The following is a 1,641-nucleotide window of genomic DNA, read 5'->3' as shown; positions in this document are numbered from 1 at the left end:
TGATGTCATTATAACCTATAGGTTTAAGTGTTAGATATGTTGTGAACTATACTTTGAACGATTTTACTTTACTTTATTGGTTGCTCCTACATTCTACAATACAACAAACAATTGACTAATAGTAACTACCCTTAAGAACAAATAACAAAGCTAATAAAATAGCATTTATTTCTTCATTCATAATCATACAAGAGTCAACATCACACAAATTACAATATTCTAGAAATACAATTATTGAAATACTATTATCTAATCTATAGTATTAACAATTATTTACTTTAATGATTATTGAAATACTTCCTCCAAATTAAAGACCCTGATAACTATATCAATATTAGTATCATGTGTGTTATGAAAGCCAAGATCACCATTGTCAACTTTTCAGGCCTATCACATAAAGAAGCTCCTCCCTTTTCATTTCTACCTTTTCCAGATGATGGAGCAGAGACATTAACCGGCAATGAACCTAAATCAATAATTTAAATTAATATATCAAAACTAAGTTATAGAGAATCAAAGATAGCCCAAATATTTGATTTAGTTATCCTTGATACTCTTAGCTCATATAAATTTATAGTAATGTAGGTGAAACTTACAATTATAATTAGTCCATCCAATCTGTTGGCTAGTAAGATCATACACAATAATTTTGTCTTTTAATATAATGTCTGGCAGAANTAGAGAATCAAAGATAGCCCAAATATTTGATTTAGTTATCCTTGATACTCTTAGCTCATATAAATTTATAGTAATGTATGTGAAACTTACAATTATAATTAGTCCATCCAATCTGTTGACTAGCAAGATCATACACAATAATTTTGTCTTTTAATATAATGTCTGGCAGAAAAAGTGTATTGTCATCAGTGTCTTAATCTTGGAAAAGAGATAACATGACCTCACACAATAAACAAGAATAGTACTTTTAGATTAATTCTAAATAAGTTTTAAGAATTTAAAAAAAAAATAGTTGAACTTCAATCATATGCAAAACTTACTTTACATATCCTTTCAATGCATCTCACCAAATAAAATGACATAAATATAGGAGCTAAAAGTTTAGAGTGTCAATATACCTCCTAGAATTGTTATATCTTGGGTTTTGTGAAAGCCAAGGCACCACAATCCTCCATAAAACTGTAATGCACAAGGCATCGTCATACTAGTTAGATAACATGAAAATAAATAGTACATACATAAATTATATATAGTACTTGATGTATATGAGGAGTAAAGACATGTAATTACTCAAAGCATTCAGTCTTGCCCACAATTAATCATGAAAGTCTTTGCAAATAATGAATACAAACTAATTCTATCATAAAGTTGAGGCTTAAATACTTACTGTTGGAGAGTGTATAAGGTAATCTTGTGACCTTAAAACCATAGATGCATGGTTAGCAAAGTTCAGACTTATTGGAGGAAAGATGTCAAAGATGCTTAACACACTAAAAATAAAAAAAATGTTTAGAAAGTGTCAGAAAATCCTCTATTTTTAACATGCAGTCAATTAAAAAATGGCATGAAAGATTTCACAAAGATATATTTGAATATTCAACTTAACCTGGTGGGTACCAAGTAACAGTGAAATCCATTAGAAACAGTAGTGCCTATAGATCTTGGAATTCTACTATTAATCTA

General features: G+C 28.8%; 1 protein-coding gene across 1 annotated transcript in view; it reads right to left on the bottom strand.

Moving 5' to 3' along the window:
• LOC109347803 (aspartic proteinase-like protein 2) overlaps positions 143–1,641 on the bottom strand; it is a 6,259-nt gene continuing 4,760 nt past the window's right edge. Inside the window, exons 5-8 of the mRNA XM_019587876.1 lie at positions 1,346–1,448; positions 1,077–1,137; positions 769–840; positions 143–466 (exon numbers count right to left, since the gene is read on the bottom strand). Of these exons, the coding sequence (XP_019443421.1) occupies positions 324–466; positions 769–840; positions 1,077–1,137; positions 1,346–1,448 (379 nt within the window). The 3' untranslated portion in view covers positions 143–323. The remainder of the gene's footprint in view (positions 467–768; positions 841–1,076; positions 1,138–1,345; positions 1,449–1,641) is intronic.

Source organism: Lupinus angustifolius, chromosome LG05 (genome assembly GCF_001865875.1).
Source record: "Lupinus angustifolius cultivar Tanjil chromosome LG05, LupAngTanjil_v1.0, whole genome shotgun sequence".
Classification (NCBI taxonomy): domain Eukaryota; kingdom Viridiplantae; phylum Streptophyta; class Magnoliopsida; order Fabales; family Fabaceae; genus Lupinus; species Lupinus angustifolius.
This window is presented reverse-complemented; position numbering and strand designations above follow the sequence as displayed.